This window comes from Ictalurus furcatus, chromosome 24, assembly GCF_023375685.1.
Source record: "Ictalurus furcatus strain D&B chromosome 24, Billie_1.0, whole genome shotgun sequence".
NCBI classification, from domain to species: domain Eukaryota; kingdom Metazoa; phylum Chordata; class Actinopteri; order Siluriformes; family Ictaluridae; genus Ictalurus; species Ictalurus furcatus.
In genome coordinates, this window is record NC_071278.1 from 14,184,294 (window position 1) to 14,211,037 (window position 26,744).

A 26,744-nucleotide genomic window follows, 5' to 3' on the forward strand; every position below is an offset into this window, starting at 1 on the left:
CAATCATGTCCATAAACACAATCAATTAATAAGATACAAATGGTAGCTTCATGGAGCTCAACACAAAATCAACAAGAGCCAAATTAATGATATGGCAAGAGAAATGAATTAAACCTAAATGGAAGGAATACCAAAGAGGAAAAAAAGGAAGGAAATTAATTGTAAAAAATCAACAAAAGACTAAACAAACAGGAGAATAAGGCAAAGCAAAATGTGTGTATGTTGTGAGAGGGAGATAAACATTTTTGCCAAGAGCATACAATATCCGAACATGTGTAGGTACAAACATGGATATGTAGAAAACTCCTTTTGGATTGTGTATACTCCAGTTCAGTCCATTTCAAATGATTCATTAATGCCATGACAAGTAGGCCAAAACAACGCTTAGGTCTACCTTTATATCGTAAACACATCCGTCTGCTCTAACTATGAAGATAAGGCATAGAAGTGCTTTTTCCTCTACTTCTCCTGCCATGCTCTTGTTTGACCAAACTGGCTGCAGCATTTTTAATAAAGCTGGATCCCACCTCCCTACATTACATGCATAGATACTGATATGGAGCTCATGCACAAAGACTAAAGTCTTAGATCAATCAATTAATTTTGACTGCTTCTGCTCAAAAAATGCTTTTAAGACTATATGAGGCAAATATGTAAAACCATGACAATCCCCAGTGGGTGTGACCATTCCTAATTTATCCACTAATGATTTATGCCATTACATGCCTCTTAAAGTAGGGGTAACTAGAGATCTTCATTTAAAAAATAAACAATAAAAGTAGTAGATGTACAAAAGCACATACAGCAGAACCTTAAGTTTTCATTATATTCCAGTAGGGCTGCACCATTTCATTTGGTTTGAATTACATGCAGGATGAGAACAGGTGGCAAGGCACAAAGGAAAGAAGATCTAAGGGTGAGAACAGGGTATATAAATCCTCCTCTATGTCTAAATTATAAAAAGAAAGGTATGCTACTTATGCTAATAGTCCTCCTAAAAAGGCCTCCAGACATGCATTACTATTCATGGAGGAATATTCATTTCAATTCCTATCAGTCTATATATCATTTATTGATTAATTATTCATAATTTTGTAGTTTTGCACAGTGGGCTCTTGAGAGACAACAATCTGAGAAAAACAGAAAGCTTTACCCTAATCTGTGCAGCATAGAAAGCGCTACAAGCAGCTAAGAAGTTACCATGGTGTGTGAAAGAACTGCGCGAGAGCCACACCAGACCTAGTTCATTCTTCCCATCATGGGCATGTTTTTTTGGGCCATGCAACAAACAAATCAAGAGTTTATCCTTTGTCCAGCTTTTGACTATAATGCTGAACTTTTCAACATCATGAGGTTAAAAGTATGCAGTACATTCATTAGAAGCTCAGCGCCACCTTGTGGCAAAAAAGGATGCTGCATCAGCTCAAAGCTTAAAAGTGATAGAGGCCAAAATCTAAAATTCAAACTCTGTTCAGATTCATCTGAAGACTAAAGCCCTACTCTCAGAAAAATAGATTTCTTATTGAAGTCTACTGTAACAAAATAAAACAACAAAAAGAACTAGTCCATTTTAAGATCTCTGTTGTCACAGCATTGAGAAATAAAGGACAAATGAAATGTGCATAAAATGTAATACACACACTATTTGTGTGTGTGCGTGTGTGTGTGTGTGTGTGTGTTTAAAGAGATGTGAGAGGTGACAGTAAATGAAACAGTTTTTAGTGGTCAAGTAACAGTGCTCTGTACCCTCTCCTTTGGAAGACTGAAAAGTTAACAGGACATGTTTTCACACACCAAAAAAACCCTCTGCTGTTTAGTTCATAATATCTTATAAATGTGTTTTCCTTCAAATAAAATATCAGTGTTTACCCAAGAATGCATACAGACTTCTTTTAACACCACATACAATGATAATAATAATAATAATAATAATAATAATAATAATAATAATAATAATAATAATAATAATGCAGATAAGCACAAAGGGAGACGTCTTTAAGTGAGGGAGAACAGAAAAGGACATGAATATTAAATATGAGGTGTATTTTATGGGACAAATACTGGATTTTGAAAAGAGAGGAACAAACGTCTAGTGCTGATAATGGACAAACGAACAAATTGTACATTCATAACAATCAAATATTTATGAAATATACATCTTAATGGGGTCATAACAAGGTGCAGAATCAAGTCATAAAATATTTTAAAGTCATACATCAGTGTAGAGGTAGGCAACGCCATGTCAGAATGTGATAATGGCTGGAGCATTTGAAAGGCTGTAAAAAGGGTTTTTTTGGGATTTGTCATGTGAGACTTGAAGCTCCTGGCTGCGTGTCCCGTGGCTGCCGGCACAGCTCATCGTTCTCCTGCTCTCTGCAGAGCTCACTCCATGTTGCCGCTGTCTGAATTGGAGATGTTGAGTGTGTTGGCAGAGGTGAAGAGCTCTCGCTGGTCGGTGGGACTGTGGTAGTCAGAGGTGAGGTCAGGCTCCAGTAAGGAGGACAGTGTGAAATGGGACGAGCCCTTTTTTAGGCACTGAGAATAAAAGTTCAGCAGCAGGTCCAGCTTGTTCTCAATGGACTGCACCTGGGAGATCAGAGAAAGTCAGTGTTAATGGTGACTGAACATGGAGCATGTGAGTAAATCCATAAAAAATGCCAGGCACAATAGAACTATCTAATGCACAGGTTCAGTGCCTGGAGTTTCCTGAAACTAAGAAAAAATGAAAATAAATAAGAGTAAGTTCACACAATGGCTTTTAAAGCTGCTGCCACTGGCATCCACAAAGAGATCTGGGACCTGGGCGAATATATACATGGGTGCTGCGGTTTTATAAATCTCACCACGAATAATGAGATGAACAGAAAAGGCAATAGATTTTTTTTTGGTATTTTAATGTACAGTATATTTACAGTATATTTTTCCATATGTATACTATATCTCTATAAATGATATATATTATTATATGAAAACATAAGACAGTTAGTCATTTCTGTACTAAACAAATCTATATAATAAGTGATGTACACAGAACTGCAGTGGAAATATGTCCAAATAATGTAACACAGACATCAGTATCGTACTTTACAGCCCCAAAGGTTTTTGGAGGATTTTATGTTAAATAATTATTTTCTAAAAATCGTCCTCTTTTTAACAATGAGGCACACAACGGTTAAGACGGTTAACAATTTTAACCATTTGTGTTCAGAACGTCTTCGTGACCTACCTGTTTCTCCACCTTAACGACACGTCCCATCATGCTAAGCTCGTCCAGAGGATCCAGTTCCAGAGGAGTCTTTTCACCCTTTTCTGTCCTTCCCCTTTTATCAGACGGAACAGCACCACGGCCTACAATCTGATCTACTCTTTAGGCAGAAGAATTAGTCAGTGTAGTCTATCATTTCTTTGTGTGTTTTTTATTTATTTATTTGATACTCGATTTTCAATTTCATTTTTGTGAACGTAGTGTTATTAAAGATATAGGTTCAGATATTAATCCTTAAATGCACGGGTGTTTCTCAGCTGCTTGCACATACCTTAGGTTGTTAGAAAAATAGCTCTTACAAGTAACAAATATTCCTACAAACAAGCAAACAATTAATAACTTATTAAATAATTTATATATGCAGTGCCCTCCACTAATATTGGCACCTTGGTAAATATTAGCAAAGAAGACTCTGAAAAATGGTCTTTATTGTTTAACCTTTTGATCTTTTGTTAAAAAAAAAATTCACAACAATACTCTGCTCTCAAACAATATGAAACAATTGCAAACACAACACAGGTTTATAAAAAAATGTTAAATATAGTTGTGCAACAATAATTGGCACCCCATGAATTCATATGAGAAAAATATTTGAATATTTGAAGTATATTCCCATAGATATTTTACACTGTTAACTACACCTGGGTGACTAGGAACAGGAAACTGTTCAAACATGAGTCCCTGTTTCACAGGGGTATAAAAATGAGGTAACACATATATAAGGCCAAATTCCCTTAGTCATTCATAACAATGGGTAAGACCAAGGAATACAGCTGTGATGTGTGGAAAAAGGTTGTTGAGCTTCACAAAAATATATAGAATATAGCAAAAGCATTGAAAATGCCCATTTCCACCATCAGGGCAATAAGTAAGAAGTTCCAGTCCACTGGAAATGTTATGAATCAGCCTGGAATTGAACGTGTGTCTATATTGTCCAACACTACTGTAGCTTCAAATGGGATCGGGTTCTGTGGTCAGATGAAACCAAAATAGAGCTTTTTGGCAATAAACACCAGAGGTGGTTTTGGAGCACACAGAGAGGTAGACATATGGAAAAGTACCGCATGCCCACGGTTAAATATGGAGGTGGCTCTTTAATGTTTTGGGGCTGTTTTTTTTCTGCCAGAGGACCTGGACATTTTGTTAGGATACATGGCATCATGGACTCAAAAAAATCAAATATCAACAGATATTAAATGAAAACCTGACTGCCTCTGCCAGAAAGATTAAAATGAGCCATGGTTGGATCTTCCAGCAGAACAATGATCCAAAACATACATCAAAATCAACACAAAAATGTCTCATCAGGTATTATAGGAGAAGCCTCAGAGCTGTTATCTTGGCAAAGGGAGGTAGCACAAAGTATTGACTAAAAGCGTGCCAATAATTGTGCCACACATATATGTAACCATTTTTTGATAAGCCTGTGTTTTGTTTGAATTGTTTGATTTGTGATTTGTTTTTAACAAAAGATCAAAAGGTTAAACAATAAAGACAAATTTTCACAGGTGTCTTTGCTCATATTTACCAAGGGTGCCAATATTAGTGGAGGTCACTGTGTGTGTGTGTTTGTGTATATATATCAAATAAATAGATAAATAGATAGATAGACAGACAGACAGATATTTTGTTCATATCTACTTACAGACACATATTTTGCCGGGCAATAGACGATTTATTTGTTTGTTTATTTAGTTCGTTAATTCATTAATTAGTTTGTTCTTTAATACAATTTTAGCATTTCTGTATTAGTACATTGCTTAAATCCAAAAGGTTATGTATTACTACAGCAGTAGCGGCCTAACTGAAAAAAAAAAACCCTGTCAGGTCACAGGAGACCCAAGGTATGCATTTAAGGATTAATCTCAACATTTTTTGCAAATCAAAATGGGAATGTTCTCAGAAACAAACATCACTGCTCAAATTCTTATTAAAACTTACCTCATCTGTAGGCTTTTAATTCTGCCCAGCATGTCTAAGTGTCCAGCTGAATACTGCTCAATCACATCCTTCACATCATACGGTCGTAGTGTTTCTTTAAACTTGCGCTTGGCAACCAAAAACTTCAGTATCCTACACAGAAAGCATGAATAAACACAAATTACAGACAGTTCCAGAAATAAAGTAATAATAATAATAATAATAATAATAATAATAATAATAATAATAACAGGATAAATTATAGAAATAGTCTACAATGTACAAGTAAACAATAAATGTATTAATATATCAGGATGTGAGAGGGAATCCCTACCTCTTCTAACACTCAGCTACCACAACACTCAAAATGCAATCCATTTATATTTTTCTCTGAATGTGATTGGCTAAGGTGGCACAGAGAGTAGCATTGCCACCTCACAGCTCCAGGGTCCCATATCTCAGGTTAATGTCTATGTGGAGTTTCTGTGCTCACTGGTTTTGTGTGAATTTCCTTTGGTTCTCCAGTTTCTGCCCATCTCCCAAAAGTGCAAGTAGGTGCACTAGCTATGCTAAACTGCCCCTGAGGTGAGAATGAGTATGGTGCCCTGTGATGGACTGCATAACATTCAGGGTGTAATGCCACTTTGCTCCCTGACACAGGCTTCAGGTTTCCCATGGGGGTTAAAATCCTGCTTCTGCCCTGTGTGCATGGTGTTTACATGTTCTCCCTGTGGTTTAGGGGTTTTCTCTGGGTACTCTGGTTTTCTCCCCCAGTCCAAAGACATGTGTTGTAGGCTGACTGGCATTTACAAACTGTCTGTAGTGTGTGAATGTGTATGCGATTGTGCCCTGAGATGGCACCATCCAGAGTGTCCCCTGCCTTGTGCCCAGAGTTCCCTGGGATAGGCTCCAGACTCCTTGTGTAAGATAAGTGGTATGGAAAATAGATGGATGGATTTATCATAAACTGTTTCAAATGACTGATCTTTAAGTTTACAAGTGATATTAACATTGCAGGTGCTTTTATGTTAGTAACATAGCTACATTAAATAGGTCCATAGTCTAACAATCTCACAAGATTTGGTTATTTTCAGAGTGTTCTGTATTACACATTCTTTATATACACTGCTTTTGCCAGATGTCTGACATCTTGTCATACTGTAGCTAGAAGAAATTAAACAGTGCCAGGTTGGTCTCTCCCCAGAGCTCCAGCTCTGATGCTAGTTATTGTGCTCATAACACTCATGAAGCTGACTTGACAAAAACAAACAAAACACCCCTAATGTTAGCATCGCCAAGCAGCTGTGCTCAAACTGCCATCTTGCAACATGATAAATTACTCCATGAGAGCGGGATAGATCATGGGTGGAGGGAGGGCTTTTTTTTCCCCCTTTCAGCAGGCATTTTGCCCTGGGATAATCCTCTGTTAACAAAAATATCCTTTATCAACGGACAAGAGAGACAGATTCACAGCTCAGCTGCAAAACCGTGAGTGGCCAGCAGGGGAAGTGACTGAACTTGGTAAAAACAGCAGTGCTGACCAACATGGGTGAAAAGAAGTCTGTGCGCAGAGGCGTGTTTAAAAAAAGAACTATTGTTTTGCAGGAATAGCTTGCGTGTGCGAGGGGCAAGTGCCGAGCTGTGCATGTTTGCTTGTGTGATGGTAGCTTTTCTGCTGGCGGGATGCAAGAGGAACTGTACAGCTATACCTCTGAACATTTCAGCAACCCCCCAAACCCACGCCAAAACCAAGTTTCTTGATGACTCTTGAGTTTAGCCTGCATTGTCCCCATCTTTTGATTTTGCCGATAGCTGCAAATTTTGCTTGGGTGGGTCTCAGGTGCGGGAAAAAGAGAGGGCAAGGAAAAAGAGAAGAAGAGAGGGAGAAAAGCAAAAAAAAGGGATCACATTTATTTGGACTCCCCAAGGGTTTCCATAAAATGCTGACTCTCTCTGTGTCCATGGCAGTGCACTGTATAATGTGTTATACTGTCAGCTCAGCTCTATGCAACATTTTAGCCACTGCCACTATTAATAGCCTGAAAACAAATGTTGGTAGTTGAGTACTCTGGTATTAAAAGATGTTCCAAAGCAAATGTCACTGATAATTGTCTTTCAACAAGATGCTTAAAACCTGGATATTATTAATTGTACACTAGGAAAATGGCAAAGCACAGATGAGTTCAAGGCCACATGGTACATGTTGGGCTTTCTCCTGCAACACTTTTCTTAAAGTGAAATCTCAGCATTGTGTAATGCTAAAATTAGCCATTTTCAAAAGGACATCAGTCTTTTCCAGGGAGTGTTACATAAATTGCAAAATTGTAGAGCATGTTGTTTCACCAGCAGGGATGCACATGCGAGTATTGCACACCTGGAGCTTTGTACTCTGTGTAGAGTTGTACACTGTGAAAAAGTCAAGGGTGGCTAAAGAGGTTAGGTAAAAAAAAAATGCTGACATTTAAGCTGTGATCATTCCACTCAATTTGTAATTATCTAAGACTAGTTACGACAAAGACATTGCATGTTGTGCCATCCCAGATAGTTGTGCTGTACTGTGCAGGAGTGATTGGCAGGATGCACATGCCTGTGTGCTACATGTTTACTAGTGGCTTCCTCGGAAGTGGAGTCAAAGTTTGCAGCAAGCATCTTAAAAAAATAAAAACAGTCAAAAGGGGTTAATATAGGTAAAACCAGGTCACTCTAAAACAACAACAAAACAAAAAAAATGAACCTGAATTAGAGAAACGTATAAGAAATATATAGCAAGATTTTTGAAAAGAACTGGGACAAAATTAAAGGCCTAAATAAGGAACAAAGCTTGCAAGGAGCCAATCAAAGAGAGTTAATGACTACATTTACATGCACATCAAATTCAATTTAAGGTGTATAGTTGGGTTGCATCCGTATTCTGAAGATGATATTTATCATATTCAGGCATCGGAATATTCCTGATACATGGTTGTGGTAAGTATGCCTGAGTTTCCATTCCTAAATACCTTGTCTACAGCTAAGCATTTGTTAGTACCCACAATTCTTTGCAGACTGAGCATTAGCCTTAATTTTGTTAATGAAAACTATGCCGACAAATGTTCATCAATGACCTATTTTTCAATGACAAAGACATTAAACTATTAACAATAACTGTGACTATATCAACATGCAATATTGTTGACGACAAAAAGACAAGACTATAACGCAGTTTAAAAAACAAAAACTTTACCACTTTTTGTCTCTTTTTAAAGGGTGACTGTGTGTGTGTGTGTGTGTGTGTGTGTGTGTGTGAGAGAGAGATTGGGAACAGGTGTGCATAATCAAAAGTCTGGCAATTGAGAAGGAGGCAGTGTGTTGTTGTTCTGGAAAGTGGAGTCTGGAGTGGCCATGTTTGTAGGCTGTGGTGCATGCTGGGAACTGGAGTTTGTTGTCTGGAGACCTGACATAATGAACGCTATAATCAAATGAAACCAAGCTGGAGACGTTCCTGCTTGAGGTCAAGATCAACTAATTACTGTTAAAACTGAAATTTCATATGCGTCACTAAATTTTTTTTAAATCCTCTATTTGTTCACTACATAAGGCTTAGATAAGAGAATACGAATTTCCAATAGCAACTAGAAACATCAGTTATCAGAACACATTTGATGTAAAAAAAAAAAACAACAACAACCAAAAAACAAGATGTATCTTACCATAGATTTTAGACTTATGTAGAGAAAGAAAGAGATGATATTTCACAATACATACCTTCAGCACATCTGTCTGGATGGATGATATTTTTAAGTAGACTACACACTGTGATATAAACCATACTGATCTCTCTGGTTGTCATATATCTACTACATATCCCATATCAACAAAATAACAGGTGAACTAAAGAATTATATACTGTTTATGTGACATAAAAATAATTTAAAATTGCCATGTTATTTGAAATGATGAATAACTTGAAGATGAGGGCTTCCTAGCTACAACATGTCCACCCTTCCATTTTTTATTTTAAATTTTCTGCTAGCTTAAAGGGGTCATATCATGATTTTTAAACATTTTTAAATGTTAATTATTTTGTTTATTGGGTGTAATAGAATAGGTTAACATGCTTTAATGTTCAAAAAACGCATTATTTTTCACATACTGTACATTATTGCAGTATCTCTATTCCCAGGGTGCTCTGATTGGCCAGCTGACCCAGTGCGTTGTGATTGGCCAAAAGATGTAACGGCCCTCAGCATAATGGCGAGCTTCAGCTTCCAAGGCTTCTAAAGCAATTCTAAGCTTCTAAGCAACACAGTTAATAATGCCGTCGGTTTTACCGTATCAGTTTGAGCCCAAGTCAGATTTAGAAAATGCGGATGATCAAGCAGATCAACCGGAACCAAATTTGCAAGCACGACTTGGGCAGAATGTTTCACAGTGGTAAGTTTTGATTTTGTAACTCTCTTACCTTTCAGATACCTTGTTATAACGGGTCTCATTTGGCTTATGAAATCGACAGACAAAAAGACACAAAATACAGACAGGTAACTGTGTCACGGGAATGTGCTGTACTCTGCACATTTATAGGTAAAAATTCCCACAGCTGAATATCAAAACTTTAGCTAGCACATTAGCAGAGGTCTACAACTGAGCCCTGGGCCACAACACAAAACTCCGCATTTGGACAGTCAATAGCAGATACTTCATAAAATAATCGAACACACTTACAGGCTCTGATTCAGAAGCGCAAGATTGTCCGAGCAAAGTGGGAATTGCCTCACTTTTAAGGAGTAGCGTTTGTGTGTAGCCTGTGTTGTACTCTCCCAGGTTCAGGAAGCTGTAATCCGTAAAATGCGCTAATTCCTAATTTCTTCTGTTTTCGGAAGGATAAACAAAGGGGTTTTGCTTTCGCACCGAAACACACAGCGTCTCCGCAACATGGTGCCTGAATTCACTGAAGCCTCACCTTCTTACTGCATGCCTGCCTTTGGGCGGGATTATGCTAATAGTGCACTTTGTGACGTAGACATGTTACGGAAGTAATACCTGGACTTCGATCGAGGTGTTTTGGGCAGGTCTGGAGCAGTGTTCTCTGTTAGATAATATAGATCCCTTTGGGGGAGACTATGAGCTTTGTGACTTTGCAGATCTTATTCATGCACAAACAGATACATTACACACCCAAACAAAAAGAAACATTAAAAATCATGCTATGCCTCCTTCAAGCAAAAAGACTTTAAGCAAAAAGGATGCCATGCCTCTCATATACTTCATCCTTTGGTGAAGTACAGTGATGTTTAAAATGTAAAATACATTTTGCATGGTTAGCAGTGTTCCATCCATGCTTTACAGCTTTCTTACCTCTGACTAAAGGGAAACATTTTCAAATCCATCACTTATTATCCTACTTTTAAAATTATGCCATAATTGGCATGAAAGTATGTTTTTACAGGAGGATAATAATAAATGTGTGTCCTGATGCACAGTTAGCCTAACAGACAGGCTGATTACTACAGTGCAACTACATTTTGTGCAGAACCCTAATACTTGTGTTAATAATAGTTGTAAAAGGTCAAGGCTGAGGAAGCAAATTGAAGCGCCTTTGTAATATGCAGCTCATACAAAACCAAATAAAGCCAAAGTACGTGTTAATTATTATTTTCCTTCCAAATTGGTCCAATTCCCACCCACTAGCTAGCTCTCCCCTTTCACACCGGGGGACCATAAAGGCTAACACGTGCTTCCTCTGAGACACATGAAGCCACCACATCTTTACAAACTGCTGTTCAAGCTACATCACATGGCAGCTGAACACAGAGTGGAAAGCACCAACTGGCCTCTTCTTCAGGCATGAGCTCAGAGGTGCACAATTAACATGTTTTGCTCTGACTGACAGGGGAGAGAGTACACAGTAAAATCCCTAGTGTTGAATTAACACCCAGAGTGCTTATATGAGTCCAGTGGACTCATATAAACACTGTAGGGTGTGAATTCAACACTGTGGGTGTTAAATCAACACTGGTGATTTTGCTGTGTATGGCATTACTTTCACCCAGAGAGCATGGTCAGTTACACTGTCTTGGACTCCCAGCCATGGGTGGTTATGGCATCATCGGGGTTTAAAGAGAGATCACTTTTCTCTTGTGCATGTTAATTCATTTTAGTAAACTAAATGTTCAGGTGAAGGGAATTCAACTCAGACTATTGTATTGTATGTAAGAACCAGATGACAGTGCTTTGAAATGATTTAATTGAAGAAAGGTATACACAGTAAATGCCTGATATTGGCAAATGAAATGGCCAGGTCCTGTAATGTAACCTAGAATTCAAAGATCACGTGAAAACATTTGAAAAAACTGACATTGGCCGGTGAACTCACCTAACTGCTCGAATCAGGGTCTTCACTGCTGGTATGACATCCTCTACAGCAACATCACAGTATGACTTGTCCTCTGTGTTCTCTTCCCCAACTCCCTCCACTATAAGAGAGAAGAATATCATGAGTGAAACCCACATGTTTTTGGTTCAGGGCTTTGGGATGAGGTAGTATGTGCACTGGTCTGTATGATAGCTGGGCTATACCATCTGCGGAAGGGCGTGCTTTCAGCCGTAAAGAAGTGCGGAAACGGGTTCGGTCATTGAAACTCCAGCTTTTCTGCACCTTAGTGGGACTGGTGGCTTCTGACATGTTCTCATTGCTTGGCGATTGACGCACACTCCCTGGTGGTACAGGGGAAGAAGCCTTGCTCCGGAGTGCCTGAGTGGAGCGGGAACTGTTCATCTTAATGCGGTCACGAAATCCAATCTTCCCACTGCCAGGAAATTTACAACACTGTATTCACAAACAACAGCTTGATTTCATTTGATAAGCCAAATTTGTACATGAAACAATTTTCAGTGGTTTCATTTTCACGGCAAAACATTGTGGAGAAATAGTCTAAAACGTAATAATAAATGTATAATTTAGTTAGACGCAGAAGTGTTTAGGTAGGAATACAAAAACATAGATGGACAGGCAGAAAACAGAGCGTATTAATGTTTTAAAAGTGGTTAGTAGTTCGGAAAAAAAAGTGAAACGAAAATAGAAAAGAGAAGTTTAATCAAAATCACGTGCTGTTATTTGTATATTTTAATACTGTCACAAACAGTTGACAGTCTTTTACCTAAAAAGTATTTACATAAATACTATAAAGCTAAATCTAAATACTATAATCATCCAATTATAGCCAGTGTGTGAACAAAAGTATACCAAATTAATCATTTCTAGCAAAATAATTAATCTTCTTCCCTAATTCAGGGCTCAATCTATCAATCTATCTATCTATCTACTTTATCTGATACATACTAATGTTATAAAGTTATCTAACCATAATCCAGTAATATTGTTAGCTCTGCAACTGATTTAAATTAACTGACTTTAAATTGATTTAAATCTGATTTCATACCTAAACATGACAAATTGTAACAGCAGAGTTGTGCTTAATGTAGACAAATGAAAAAGTATATAGCATTGTGATAACCACATTGTTTGAGTCACTGAAAGATTATAATAATCTGCACTCTGCTGGACAGTGTTGTCTTCATGCCACCGCTTCACAAAAATCTACAACTCTACAATAAACAATAGTAAATGAACAAAAGTAATGTGTTATAACAATATACACCCTTTACTGGTCAGCATTTTCAATTATTATTCAAATTGCTTAAAGAGCATAAGCAAGCATATTAGGAGGCGGAGCAGCTTCATGTTGCAGGTTAATTAGATAGGATAACGAAAAAGTGCTTAAATTTAGAATAACGTATATCAATTGCCCTTTTCCATGCTTTATGTACAAGCACTGAAAGTACTGCATTACTACTCTTAAGGCCATTAAGCAAAGACATGCACATTACCGATGAAAAAACATACACTGCTGAGACCAAGCTTCACAAGCCAAACTAAGTACGTTGCAAATGCAATGTTTATGTACTGCAGAATAACTAGATCATTATGTACTATGATACATTTGTAAATAGTCCCTGTTTTTTATATAAAATTGCCATGAAACCCTGAGACCAAGAGAGCAAACATCATAAGCCATCATAAGTGAGGTTTGCTGTCTTGGTCTCAGGATTCCATGACAATTCTTCTGTTATAAACTATATAGTTCATGCAAATATTATTCTACCAAAACTTTCTGTTAAGTGCTGCCATAGGGCCATAGTCACATGCAGTTCATCTTAAGTGCATTACATCTTTAATGTGTATGCAGGACGGGTCCAAGCTGCACATGTGGGCCATATGTCTGCCCCAAAAGTGAACACACTGCAAACATCAAAAGATCTCAAACGTGAATCACTGTCAAACATGCATATATGTATATACACATTGCATATGGAAGTATTCTTAAATTTCCAAGCATTCCATTATCATGAATATCTTCAAACATGCCATGAAAGAACTAAGTCTCCCATGAGATTGGTAATCTTGTTGGAAATGCTGGTACTCATATTCAAATAAACCATGAAGAACAGTTTTTACTAAATCATAAAGAAATGTCATTTATTTATTTCATATGAACTCATGGTTTATCTCAAAACTTTCAGCATAGGCAAACCTCAATCTCTGGGAAGTAGCAGAATTATGCTTGTTATTTCTGCTCTGCTTCTCACACGCTACATGCCACAATCAGAGATTACTAACCCAGAGCCACCATTCTTTCTCACTTAAAGATTTGTAGCAATGTGCAAAATACTATAGACAAATTTTTTAGGCAGCTTTTTTTTTATTCATTTTTTTTAGTTGGGAGCTCTTTCAGAAAAATAGAGTGAGCACCACTCCCCAAAACTCTCTGTTTTCTATTTCAGTATACATCTAAAACTAATACAAAATGTTAATCACTTATTTAATAGTAAAATATTGAAAACAAATGATAAATCGATGAATAAATCAATTGTTAGGTCATTGGTGAAATTCGAACATGATTTTCTAATGAATTTCTTATTACTATTTGCGTCATTCTTCAATAGTGTTCTGATACCATATACATTCACTGACCACTTTATTAGGAACACATGTGAATCTGTTATTCGTGCTATTATCTAGTCAGCCAATCATGTAGCAGCAATGTAATGCATAAAATCATGCAGATACAGACAAGTTTATGTTCACATCAATCATTAAAATGGGGAAAATATGTGATCTCAGTGATTTTGACCAGGGCATAGTGCTAGATCAGCTGGGAGAATGGCCAGACGGGTTCAAGCTGACAGGAAGGCTACAGTAACTCCAATAACCACTCTTTCAAGTGTGGTGAGCAGAAAAGCATTTCAGAGCTTTCCTGTCGACTAAAACCAGTCTGGACATTCTCAGGTTTCCGCCCGCAGAACCATCGATCACTGGGTGTTTTGTTTTGTATTTCTGAGCCATTCTGTGTATACTCTAGAGACTGTTGTGCATGGAAATCCCATCGGTTTAGGAAATACTCAAATATTAGCACCAATATCCATATCATCACTGAGATCACATTGTTCCCATTCTGATGTTTGATGTGAACATTAACTGAAGCTCTTTGATTTGATGCCTTGCGATGCTGTCACATGATTGGCTGACTGGATAATTATATGAATGAACAGGTGTATAGGAGTTGCTCATGAAGTGATCAGTAAGTGTATATTTAATTCAAATGATAACACAAGCAAGCACCTAATAGAGTATTAATAGTCATCTCATAATGATTAACACTTTATATTGGCTCAATTAATAGAGTTCTCGATGTATTATTAATCTATGCCCTTTCCCTCTACAAAAAGGCTTCTTCAAGCCTTTCAGTGGTTCTTAGCTTTCTAAAGGGGTTGCACTTAGAATCTTTTTGAGTTTCACCATAGGCACAAAGCTGTAGATACACTAGATGGCCAAAAGTATGTGGACACCTGACCATCACACACATATATGCTTGTTGAACGTCTCATTCCAAAACCATGGACATTAATATGGCGTTGCCTCACTTTGCTGTTATAATAACCTCCACTCTTCTGGGAAGGCTTTCCACTAGATTCTGGCTATTAAGCCTCAGAAGCATTAGTGGGGTGCAATCAGTGTTTCTGTTCATCCCAAAGGTGTTCAGTGGTGTTGAGTTCAGGGCTCTTTGCAGGCCACTCAAGTTCTTCCACTCCAACCTTGGCAAACCATTTCTTCATGAAGCCCACTTTGTGCACAGGAACAGGTTAGGCCTCTTAGATCCAGTGAAGGAAAATCTTAACGCTACAGTATACAAAGACATCATATATCAATTGTGTGCCTTCAACTTTGTGAAAACAGTTTGGGGAAGAACCCCATATGGGTGTGCCGGTGAAATGTCCATAAACTTTTGGTGTAGTTTTAGTTGTGTTATTGGTAAAGAAATCAGAATTTTGTATCCTACTGTATGTGAAGCTTGCTAATCTGATATTCTAATTTAGAGATCTTCAATCTTATCAGCAAAGGCCCATTGTGGCTGCAGGCTTTCCTTCCAACCAAATAGCAGTCACACTTGTTTACACTTATTAAGTTGTTCTTGGTCTTCTTTGGACTATTAGGTGAGTCTACTATCACTGGGATGAAAACCTGCAGCGGGTACATTTTACCATTCTGTGAAAGAACCATAATTGAACTCACTTGTAAACTATATGAACTGTAAATACTTTGCTTAAATAGCACTTGTTTGTCTCTGGGCTCAGTGAACCGAGTAGCTCTGGACCAGTAAGGCCCTGAAACTATCAGGCAAAGGAGAGTCGTGCCTAGTGTGTAGGGGGCACAGTGACATGGATACCTCTGCTTGCAGCCATGAATCCGGAAGAAACCCCGCTTTTTAGATATGAGCTGACTGAGGAGACACACAAGGCAAAGGGGCAAAGTGTGAAGGCTGTGAGGGGATGTGGGTCATGGCAGGATACAAGAATTACACTTGTTCTCTTTCTAAGTCTATTATCAGCTAATTAAAAAGAAATTGGTCATTGTTAATTCTTCTGTAGTTTATGAACTAATAAGTAGACAAATATTAAACTGTCTTTTTCTGGAGGTTGGGTTATTTATCACTTTAAAGTGAAAGAAAACATAGGAAACAGAGCTAACATATAAAATGATTCCGATGAATTTTAAATTATTCTGTTAAATTACATTTTCTTTAAAAAAAAAAAAAATCTGACACTGTCATATGATGTCACATTATTTACACTCATTATTCACATGGCATTTCCATTCACATTTAAACTGGCTTCTTTTATGTGCATGATTTCTTAATTTTCGCACACTAATAGCCAACCAAATTTTGTTTCCCTTTATGTTTAACTAAATAATGTTTGTTCGTACAGTTGTATGTTGTAGCCACTTTAGCAGCAGTGCAGCATGTCATCTGATAGGATGACTTCTTAGCAAAATCTAAAAACTGTTTGTTTTTTTTTTCCCATTTATTGAGTCAGAGTTTCTCAATAATCCTGCAGTCAGAGCCACTTCCCTGAGCACTGTAGCTGATGTTAGAAGTCTGTTGATATACTGCTTAGCTCGTAGCTGCTATTTAGATTGCCAACTTCCATGCTAGCGACTCGGTAACTAGCAAAAGAAGGAATTCGTATAACCAATGTTATGAAACTGTTGATATGGCTCTGCTTTTGACTCTGGAAAAAATGTATTTTCAAACAAAATTATTTTTAAGATGTTTCGACATGCACTGATATTCTGCAAAGAAAGACAAGGCTTCATGTATTTTCCAATGTTTTTATGTTTTCTTTCACTTTAACAGAGTTATTAGCTGATAACAGACATTTAGAATCCAAGTGCAGCTTTGTCATAGGAGGACCGACTAATATCCAAATGAGTTGGGTAAAACTGTGATCCAGAGATCACTCATTGCAAATCTTATTAGGCTCCTAAACACTTCACAACTCAAGACACTATCCAGGGATCAGCTACTGGCATAAATGTGGGGTTAAAAGATTAGGTCACAGGACAGGTAATACAATTAGCCAGAAAAGGACAGAGGACAGGTCTCATTAGCAAGCAGGGACAGCATGCAGATATTCCACATGTGACAATCAGTCATTTCAAGCCCTTTTTATAGAAGATTACACATCTACTGAGCACACCAGGCCCAGATGTATCACCTGCAATGCTTAACAACATTAACTGATTAAAATCAGTCTTTATCTACTTTATCAGCATAAAGAAAGATAACATAGTTCATAACACACAGCAAAGCACAGCCAACAAGCTTTATTCATGAGAGAAATCAAAATCCTCTCAAAAACTGGCCACAAACCTTGTGACTCCAGAATTCCTTATATTGTGGAAGAAATGGAAGGATGGCAGATAAATGAGAAAAGGAAATGGACAAGAAGAATAGATGAGTAATGTATGGATTTATAAAACTTTTTGGCAAATTGCATTTACACTATTAAAGGAAAAATCCAACCTGAAAGACTTGCATATTAATCATGATAATTAACATGGTGTCCAAGACCAGTTTTGTAATGAAATTCTGAGTTCCATTTTTTTTTTAGTTAAAACTTCCTTCCTTGATGTGTTGGTCTATTTTCACTTTGGTGAATAAATAATACTCATAATGACCACTTGCTGATAGTGATGCCAGTGGAAATTAGTCCTCACTTCATCTCTACCTAAAGACAGCATTGCAGCAGTGCTTTATTCCTTCAGTGTGTCTAGCTCTCGCACCTCCTCACCTCTACACTCTGCTTAAACAGACAAGTCAGAAAGCTTCAACGTTCATGCTAATATGGCTGCCAAGGGCACCAAGTTTGTCATCATGTAGATTACTAACTAGTCACATTCGAGTGTAATTAAGTGCAACTGCATCATACAGTATAGCTGCATTGCACACTGGTACTTTGAGTCCAATGTTTGTTGTCTCCACTGTTTCTGTGTTGAATTTCTCATTAATATAACTTTGAACATTGCTCAAAAGAAGCTTTGCTCATTTGCTTTTAGGAGCCAACAGCAAAACCTGGCCATTATCACTTATGCTTGCGATTGCTGAAAAATTGTCCCCCTGTGGCACCTGTGTGGCAGACACCCGCTAACTTCTCACAGATATAACACAGAATAAAACATCAACCAACAAAATAAATACATCACAAACATTTCAATATAAACATATCTATTGTGCTTCAGGGTGGAGTTTTTCTTTAAAGCTGTACTGTGCAATTAAAACAAATGAGTTAAACACTTTACATTCTGACAGCTATGATATTTCCATAAAAAAATGCATCTCTACCCAAATGTGCTGACCAACAGCAGCAACAACAGCAACAGCCAGTCAATCATTTTGTGTGTGCACAGCAATTACAAACATACTACATGGAAGCGATGTTGGTAGACTAACAGGAAAGCTAAGCAGTGTATAAAAATGACAGCAAAACAAAATATCAGGAAAACAGGAATGTTAGTAGTGTGAGTAATATGTTAAAAAGCATTCACAGGAAACAACACTGAGCAATGGTAGCACAAATATAACCTGTGCAGTTCCTCTGGGGTTGAAATGTTGTAGCACTTCGGTGTATCTTGTGGCATTTTTTTTGCATTGTGTGTAAAGTTTATCTTTCTTTTAGTGAAAATAATGGCAGTATGTGTGCATGAATGAGCTGTAAATGATGTGTGTTCAGTGTGAGATGGCAGACATGGTGTGTAATTTGGATCTGGACAGCAGCATACCTGTCCCCCGACACATAGAGGGAACTGTAGGGCCGAAGCCCTGACAGCAGCGTGTGGTAGTTGTGAAGAAACTTCTTGGTGTTACGTTGCCGTTGAAGGTGACTGAACAGTAACGTCAATTCTCTGACCCATGAGCAAACATAAATTAAACATATAAAATCATGACAAAAGGAAAAGAAAACATAAAATGAGAGCAAAATGATTAACCAAATACATACTTAAAAAGACAGATTTTTTAGATTTTTTAAAAAATTGCTAAAAAAAACCCTTTAAATAATTTATTTATTCATTTATTTATTTTAAATTTGGGGAAAACTATGCATACATATAACACATTCTGTCTTTTTAAAAAAAAAAATAGTCATAATAAATAATAAATGTTTAATAAATGTTAAAAATGAATGTGAACATAAGGATATAATAGCATTGAGGATATGTAAAAATGTTTAAAAAAAAATTAAAGAACAAAGCATCAGGGCTAGGTGACATTAAAATCAAGCAACAGTTTATTAAGGGTCCTAATAAATAAAGGTCTGTTCAGGTCCTTTCAGGAAGTCAACTAGACTAAACAGAAATGCACTGAGTAATTCTGAACTAATCTGGGGCAAAAAACACCCTGTAATTAAAAATAAAATGAAATAGTTAATAATTAAGATGACTCAGTGTTGTTCAGTTGATGTCTTTTGTTCAGTGGAAGACAAAAAAATAATTAACCTTTCACCAAAACAGCAATAAATATAAAAAAGGATAAAAATATTTAAAAAATATATATAAAAAATAAAATATAAATAAGGATACATGAAGAAATCACCTTTCACTCTCGTCTAAAATTCAGTTAATGATTGGGTCAAAGTATTGACTTTAATAATATCAAAATTAGACTCTTTACAAGTGTTTGGGTGAATAACATTCAATTAATATTCAATCTACTGCCCTAAACACTACCTGTCAGCATTTTGGGGCCACTGCATAAAAATACAAAGTGATTATGATCCTCTTCTAAAAGGCATTATTTTATCATTATTATTATTATTATTATTATTATTAATAATAATAATAATAATAATAATAATAGTAAATTTTAACCAAATAATTTCAGAGCTATTGAGATTTCGAAAAAAAAAAATCTTTCAAACATCACGGCATATTAAACAGATAACCAAAGTATAAAATAAATGTTCACCATAAAGCTGTTAATCTGATGCAGTGGCTCCAAAAATATATAACAGGCTGGTGTTAGTCTCTCATTTCTGGTGTATGAAAATACCATGAAATTAATAATAACAATTTTTTTTTTTTTTTTAAAGATTGGATTGGCAGTAATGTTTATTATGTGGGCCTGTTACCTTAGTGTTCAAAACCTGCTCTGAAAGGAGTGAATCGTTTATAGGGCTTCTACATGAGACGGTTCAATTTGCACAACAAACAAACAGCAAGCTCTGGTTTTAGATGGCTGGGTTAGCAGAGACCGTGCTTACCTGAAGGATGGGAGCATACTGTCATAGAAGTACCAGGTAGCTGTGAGATATGAATGACGAGCATCTGTAGAATAGAGACGCCACGCAGCCTAGCAAACACAGACACACACAGAAACACATCTACAGGACCTGACTTTAAAGACTGTAAAAATGATCTCTGTGTGAAATTCATCCGGCATGGATTTGTTTCTGAGTAGTTCATCACCTGTATGAGGGTGGCTGCCGGAGTTCTCCTCTTCTCAAAGTGTTTCTGTCTGTGCTGCTCCTGTACCTTCAGTGCAAAACCTGAACCAAGGATTCCCTTGGAGGAGAACACACAGGTATTACACTGTAGATTTTACAGTAATTTACTGGCAACCTGAGTCACCTACAAAGTACTGTATAATATACAATAAACAACTGTAAAACATATTTACATATTGTATAGTATAAAATGACACACAACCCATTACATTTGCTCAACACAAGATACTGAGCTGAAGGGTCTTGCTCAAGGACCCAGTCAAGGTAGTTTGGTGGTGCTGGGATTTGAACAGTGTTGGGTGTAATGCGTTACTGTAATTAGATTCCATTTCCCTGTAAAAAGTAATGCAAGGGATTACTCTTTATTTTCCAATAATTTAATTACAGTTACTTTTTAAATAAAATGCAAAACTCTCATTACATACAGAATGTCAATAATATTAAACAATAAATAAACAAATAATAAATAATAAAACTAAATTTAAAGTCCAATGATTGCTCTCCCTTTAAATTTGATGATAAATCTAATATGCCTGCGCACTTTAAGAGAGCAGATGCTGCATTCTTGTGAAAGGATGGCAGAAGCTACGATTGGCTGTTTTGCTAAGTGGAAATATTCTCATTATTTTGAATTTATGACACATTCAGACAAGAATATCATTCTAAAATGTACGTTATATCCTGGGGGCAAAAACATATCAACTTCTCTGAGTAGCTCCAGTAATTTATTAAAGCACTTGTCATGGCAACATTGTCCTGTTAAAGTTGAGGCGAATTCACCAACAATGAAAAATGATTTGAAAGAACTTATTTCAATGGCAATTTAATGTATGAAGTAATTAGTTTTTAATATTTTTTTTTTAGACAGAGTAGTTACTAAAGTAATCTGATTACAGTATTAAAAAGTAACTAGTAATTAATAACTTTTTTGGCGTAACTTACCCATCACTGGATTTAAACACATGACCTTCTTATCTGTGACATGAAACCTTAACCACTGTGCCACCACAACTTGCACAACAAGCATGCATCAATTCAACGCAAATGCATTTTAGTGGAGTTAATTCAGTGGTAGAAGTATTTGAATTACTGCAAGATAGTTGCAGTGTTGTGTGTTTGTAGTGGCTCAGTGGATAAGGCTTTGAGTCACAGAATGGAAGGTCCAGCACCTCCAAGCTGTCATGGTTGAGCAAGACCCTTAACCTTCAGCTCAGTTGTATCCTGCATCAGCCAAATAAGCAACTATACTGGGTTATGTGTTATTTTATACAACATTAAGCTATTGCAGTACTTTAATGTAAATATGTTTTGCAATTCAGCTTGCCTGTAAATTACAGTTTGTTTGTTTTTTACAGTGTAGCATCAGTGATGGATAAAAGGTGTATAGGCAGTGGAGTGACAGGTGCACTTACTGCAGGCAGGGCAAAAAAAGAGACCCCCAACAGGGCGAAGCCAGCTGCTAGAAGCCGACCGAGCCATGTATGTGGAGTCTTGTCACCATAACCAATTGTGGTGAGGGTAATCTGGAAAGCAGACACTGAGGATAAGAAGTCAGCGAGCAGATATCCTTGTTCTAATGCTTCTTGAGAGCCACTATTCTCAAAGTGCAGAGAATTATCTCGAGTACACATTATGGCTCAACAATGTACTCACAGTTCCCCACCAGAGGGAGTCTGCATAGGTAGAGAACTCTGTGTTGTGGTCTTTTTCAGCCAAATAGACCAAAAATGAGGCAAATATCAGTACCAGGAAGCCAATGTACCACGCTGTGACAAGCTCCTAAAACAACAGACGATAAAGTATTTAGTACTAAATACCATAAAGGTACAGAGTAATTTTCATACAATCAGAGATTCTGTGTGCAAACACTATTCTTCTAACTTCAATGTACATGTTGATTATTACTTGGTAAAATGAACTGGTCATTTGGGAACAACTATAGTCTTAAGAAGAAAGTTGCCAGGACCGGTTCTTTAGAGTGACGTCATATACAAACCATTGTAGGTTTCATGAAGAAATGTTTGACTGATGGATCTTAAACCATTTTTGTTAGCGCCACTGTAAAAATTTTCCAGTAATGTTACCATTACGCGGAAGGATTTTTGTGGTGAAAAATAATTTTTCTGCTTAGAGCTAAAAAATAATAGCCTGAAATGTTTTTTAAGGAACTAAAATGGTCTAAAAATGCTTTCTGGCACCTTTATTCTTAACTGTGTATATGCTCCAAAGAAACTGGAATGAGGTTAAGGGAAATTTTAACTCCATGTGTATGCGTGTGTGTATGTACCTTGCTGTGTGCATACACTACAGAGCCCAGTAGTTTCCAGGTGCCGCCTCGGCGGTCCATGCGCACCATTCGCAGAATCTGCAGGAAGCGCATACTACGTAGAGCCGATGTGGCAAAGATGTTCCCTTGTGTTCCCGCCGCTATCACAGCCACTGACGCCACAAACACTATAAAGTCTAGGAGCAAATAAACATGGGGCAAACACATACACACACAGTAAGCAGGGTCAAGACTTTCAGAGTCAAGTGTGAAAACTCATAATCCGAGACAAACACAGGCTTTACCTATAATGCAGAAGGGTTTCCTGGCAAAACGGAGACGCCCCTGACATCCTCGGTAGCGACAGCAGCAGCCAGCTGCCCATACCCTCACAATGTACTCTAAGCCAAACACCACGATCATCACAAACTCCTGTAGGACACACAGCAAACAGGAAGCCTTCAGTGTACAGGTTTTTTCTCTTCTCTTAAAAATCTGTAGGTTACAGTATAAAATATTGGAAAACTGCCAAATCTGTGCGATTTTAACAACTAGGCCCTGGGATGTGTTTTTTTTTGTTTTTTTTTAAGTCATCACCATCTCAGCACTGAAAAGGAAATTGAGAATTTAATTATTTAAAAACAAAAAAAACAAACAAAGAAAAAAACAGCTAATTTATATTTTTAAAAGTACAATGCAATCACTAAATACAGAAAAATCCTATGAGTGAATAGCAGTAAATGCTGCATCCTGTATTCTCCAACCTTCCGGAGAATACAAACACTGATAAATAATTTTAGCTGACGATATATCACTTGTATTATTTACTGAAATGTTACCAGGAAAAACATCTTGAGATACAGCTGTTACTTTTCAACTGCATCTGGCTTCTGTAAGCTGTAATCATCAAGATTAAAACAACAAAAAAAAAAGGCTTGAAATATTTCACTTTATGTGTAATGAATCTAGAATATATGAAAGTTCCACTTTTTGAATTAAATTACAGAAAGAAAAATTACTTTTCCATGATATTCTAATGTTTTTGAGATGCACGTGTACAGTATAGGCCTACTAATGACCCAATAAGGTAACTGCTTTGTTACATTACAGAGAGTGAGAAAGTGAGAAGCTTCCATTGCCCCCCTGAAAAGCACTTCATAATGGCTGAATGGATATTATTGCTGTTAAGATTACTGGCTCAAGACACCTGAATCCTGTGCTGCGCTTACACTGCTCTTTCTGTGTGCAAAGAGCCCATGGGAAAACAAGATGTGAACATAATGTGTCCACAAGGAAACGTGACACTGAACTGCCCATCTAGCAACCAGCCAATCAGCCAATCAGTCTAAAACACCCAAGCTTAAGGCGTTACTGCAGGCGATAAAGAAAAGAAAATAGCAAAAGCGTTTCCACAAAGTTTTTTGGTGCAACAAAACACTTCTTTCCTTTTAAAGAATGCCTTGTTTATGCTTACTGAGTAACAAAAGTTACATGATAATGCACTTAGTAAAAAATGATGTGCTGCAAAAAAGAGGTGCAACCAAGGCATATTCCATACTGCTTGCTAATTACAAATGCCTCCTCTTCACCCTGTTTTAGGACACACCTTTAAAATGACACGCAAAAGGTATATATATATTGTTATTAGATGGAATGTTCCACAGAAACGCCTTCTCACATATTTAAAACGACATTCATTTGCATTGTTGGATTTGGAAGCAATAATGGGAAAGTAAGTAGAAAACAGCTAGACCAATACCAACTTTAGCGACAAAACAGGATCTTTACTTCTGACAAATGGACAGACAAATGTCTTCTTAAGGTAAGACAAGCTGCAGGCAATGTTATGACATATGGTTAAATCTTTTTACTGGTTAAAGGCATTATATAAGATCACACGTTTTATGATTTAGTATTTGTAACAATAAAGTGCAAAAAAAAAATGGGAACTCAATTGAGTTGTGCATCCATTGAGTGAGACTTTACAGGCAACACAAAACCCACCAGCTCTGTCGACATGGTGGTTTACACACAAAAGGCCAATCAGATATTTCAACAAATATTTCGCTGAATGCTTTACTCTGCTTTTATGTTGTTAGCCTGTGCTATATTTCCAATTTTTGTTTTTGTGAAAAATTATTCAGTAACATTTTACAATAGCAGTACATTAATAATCATGCACTAATACCTGAACTGATACTTAAATATGAACTAATGATGAGTTAAGGCATGTACTAATCACAAACTAATGAAGAGTTAACCACAACTACAACATGAGTCAACATGAATTCATGCTTGAATAACACCCACTTTACATACTGCAGCTATGTACACAAACATCACTGGATGGTGCTGGATTACTTTCATAATTTACATCGATCCTCCTTATCGGACGTAGAAAGACACACTAATAATAAACACCAGTAATTTCATCTCAACGCCATACAGTGATGTTTGTGTATGCAGCTGTATATGGCTAATTATATACACAATTTGCATGTTTGATTTAGTTTACCCCTACGTGTTAATTAATACATAAGCTAACAAGCATGTACTAACATAGTTCAGGTGGTCGCTATTCATGCATGAATTCATAAGTCTCACTTTGAGGTTAAGGTTAGCTTTTCTTTAGTTCATGATTAGTACATGCCTTAACTCATCATTAGTTCATAATTAAGTAAGTATTAATTCAGGTATTAGTGCATGATTATTCATGTACTGTTATTGTAAAGTGTTACCGAATAATTCCTGAACATTTATGGTGGATTTTTTTTTTTCCATCTTTGTGGCACTAACAAAAACAGTTCCATCAATCAAAAGGTTATTTAGGAAAGCAAAAAATGTTCTTGGCATCACTGTAATTAATTAATCTCGGATTCCCTAATTAATGAATCACTAATCTATATATCTACAGGAGCTGCCCGTCTATCTATCTATCTATCTATCTGGTTAGTTAGTTCCGTGTGGCATCGTGGAACAGTGGCTAGTGTTTATACTTCACAGCTCCAGGTTTGATCCTGAGATCAGGTTACTGTCTGTTTTTCTGAGTTTCACATATTCTCATGTGTCTGCTTTGGTTTCCTCCAAGTTCTCCAGTTTCTGTCCACCTCCCAAAAACATGCTGTTAAATTAGCTATGCGAAATTGCTCCTACAGTAGGTGTGAATGAGTGTGAGTGTGTGTGTGTGTGTGTGTGTGCACATGCGCATGCATGTGTGTATAGAGTAATGCTCTGTCAAGGGTGTATTTCTGCCTCACGCCCAATGTTCCTGGGATAGGCTCTGGATGCATGCAGCGACTGTGACCAAGATAAAGCAGTTACTAAAGATGAGTGCCTGCATGAATGAATGAATGAATGAATGAATAACCACCACAGTACTGTATGTTGCTTATGTTTCTTTAATTGTAAGCATTGGAAAGTGGATATTGCTAAAATATGCACGTGTATAATGAGGCATTTGGACTTCTTACCAAGATGAAGAGGCCCTGGTTGGCAGTTTCCTGATGGGTTGGAATGGTGGAGAAGACGGAGAGCACCAGACAGCTGAACACCAGGAGGAAACTGCAATACAGACACACACACACACACAAAGACCAAGGGGAGGTTAATGCTTACAAATGACCACAAGGACAAGATGTGGTTTCACTCTAAAATATCAACACAATCATTTACTGTCTTTTTCACTCTTTAAGGCTCTTGGATTACTTCACATGAATAAATGAAAGTATAAAATAAACCAACATATTACACATTACACAGAGGCATAAGAGGGACTCAGATGAAACCCTGAGAAATGATCCCTCAGTACTGGTTCTGCGCATTTGGCTGAGCCCTTGAATCCGAGCTGGCACTGAGCTCCACACACAGGTGCTCACAATCACCACTGCCACGGACCTCAGTGGAAATGCCCAGCAT

General features: G+C 37.1%; 1 protein-coding gene across 1 annotated transcript; it reads right to left on the reverse strand.

Annotated features, from left to right (window-relative positions):
• Positions 1–1,136: 1,136 nt before the first annotated feature.
• On the reverse strand, positions 1,137–26,744 carry LOC128600827 (potassium voltage-gated channel subfamily KQT member 4). Its single transcript, XM_053613530.1, has 14 exons — positions 26,705–26,744; positions 26,300–26,439; positions 23,135–23,261; positions 22,851–23,026; positions 22,217–22,342; positions 21,976–22,086; positions 20,526–20,621; positions 20,321–20,409; positions 18,843–18,965; positions 11,741–11,970; positions 11,538–11,637; positions 5,207–5,338; positions 3,227–3,365; positions 1,137–2,586 (listed from the first exon to the last, which is right to left on the reverse strand). Exons 1-14 carry the CDS (start codon positions 26,742–26,744, stop codon positions 2,383–2,385), a joined length of 1,833 nt encoding a protein of 610 aa, XP_053469505.1. The 3' UTR covers positions 1,137–2,382.